Here is a 1,667-nt window from a genome sequence, read left to right on the forward strand (position 1 = left end):
AAAACCAAAAGCCACAAAACTTTCTACCATTATTGCAAATAGCATCACAATTTACAACCTCCAAAACTAGTATCATCGATCATATTCCAAGCTCAAAGATCCACTAAATATCAAAAGATAAATAATATATTTAAAAGTTCCAAATAGTAGGAAAAGCTAGATCTTCTTCATAACCATGATCATGAACTTGGAAACTAGCTTCAACTCCATGGAAACCATCAACACCACCATGCATCTCAATCATGGCATCCCAATTGAAGCTACTATTCTCACCAAATGGAACCAACTCATCATAATAATCTTTCATCGTTGAATCCATTGCTGTTGAAGTACTCTCAGCATCATCATTGTTATTAACAACAGCTTCTTCTTCACATTGCTTTTTTTCATCTTTTTTAATCCCCAGTTGTTGAAGAAACTCATGCAAATCAATCTGTGGCTTATCTGATGAAACCCCAACAACATCTTTCTCTTTCATTTGAACATCATCAGCTATGTTTTTGCTTTGGGTATCTGTTTTTGTTTTCAAAACCCCATTGTTTTTAAGTTCTTGAAGCCTCTGGTGAATAACATGAACACTAGGCTGAGCATTTATGTTGAGCAAACCAGGGGAAGAAGAAGGGAACATGGAGACAAAGTTGTTTGAAGGGATCCATTTGAACTTGTGTGTCGACGATTTGTTGGATAAGTTGGTGGTAGTGGTGGTGGGGATTCGTTGAAGGTGAGGCAGGTTGAGGTAAGCTTCCGGGCCGTACAACCTCCTAGCGGCGTCATCGTAAGCCATGGCGGCTTCTTCGGCGGTGGCGAATGAGCCTAACCATAGCCTGGTTCGTTTCTTGGGTTCCCTTATTTCGGCAACCCATTTGCCCCACGTACGTTGACGGACACCACGGTACTGGCACGATGCGTTCTGTGGACCACCTTTGCCTCGTGTTGGACCTTTCTTCCATGGCTTCAATGGCGATCGTTTGTAGCTGTCCATTAGAAGGAGATGAGTGAGTGAGTTAGTGAGCGAGTGAAGATGTGGAACCATGGGAGTGAATGGCGCGGGGATTTGTAGTGGGAAGTGTAGTTTGGTTTTAAATGTTTTCACGTTATGGGAAAAACAATTCAAGCTCCTGTGACCGTTACCAGGGAGCTACAAATATTTTTTCAATATACCCAACTTAAATATCTAGCCAAAACCTTAAATACCAAAAATATTTCTTAATAGAGATCTGTTTGATTTGGGTTCGGATTATTTAGAGTACCGATCATTTTAAGTTTAATGCTTTAGTCTGTCGGGGTCATTATAGCTTGAAATCATTTTGGGTTCTATTTAAAATTCGAATCAAAGTTACTTATATGCACGTAAGTTCTTTCAAGTTCAGGTTATTCTGAGTTTAAACTCTTGACTTTTTTATAATAAAATTGGGTTGAGTTGAGCTCGAATTAATCGAGTTAAATTTTCACATTGATATTATTTTAAATTTAATTTGGACGAATTTAAACGATTAACTTTTTATGATCAAACTGAATCAAATTTATATTAATCAAATTAAATTTTTAAATTTAGAACAATATCAGTAAATCTAATTTAATTAACTCGTATAAATATAAATGACTAAATTAAAATTCAAAGTATACATGTCCATACCCACATTTGTTTTTCAATATCTTTAATAAGG

At 36.6% G+C, this 1,667-nt stretch overlaps 1 protein-coding gene across 1 annotated transcript; it reads right to left on the minus strand.

Annotated features, from left to right (window-relative positions):
• Positions 1 to 1,117, minus strand: LOC107923694 (dehydration-responsive element-binding protein 2F). Its single transcript, XM_016853867.2, has one exon. It carries the CDS (start codon positions 1,031 to 1,033, stop codon positions 131 to 133), a length of 903 nt encoding a protein of 300 aa, XP_016709356.1. The 5' UTR covers positions 1,034 to 1,117; the 3' UTR covers positions 1 to 130.
• Positions 1,118 to 1,667: the final 550 nt, after the last annotated feature.

The sequence above is a fragment of the Gossypium hirsutum genome, chromosome A11 (genome assembly GCF_007990345.1).
Source record: "Gossypium hirsutum isolate 1008001.06 chromosome A11, Gossypium_hirsutum_v2.1, whole genome shotgun sequence".
Lineage (NCBI taxonomy): Eukaryota > Viridiplantae > Streptophyta > Magnoliopsida > Malvales > Malvaceae > Gossypium > Gossypium hirsutum.

Bases quoted from the DNA above. Each gene is read 5' to 3' on its own strand.
- LOC107923694 (XM_016853867.2), bottom strand. From the start codon at position 1,033: ATGGTTCCACATCTTCACTCGCTCACTAACTCACTCACTCATCTCCTT.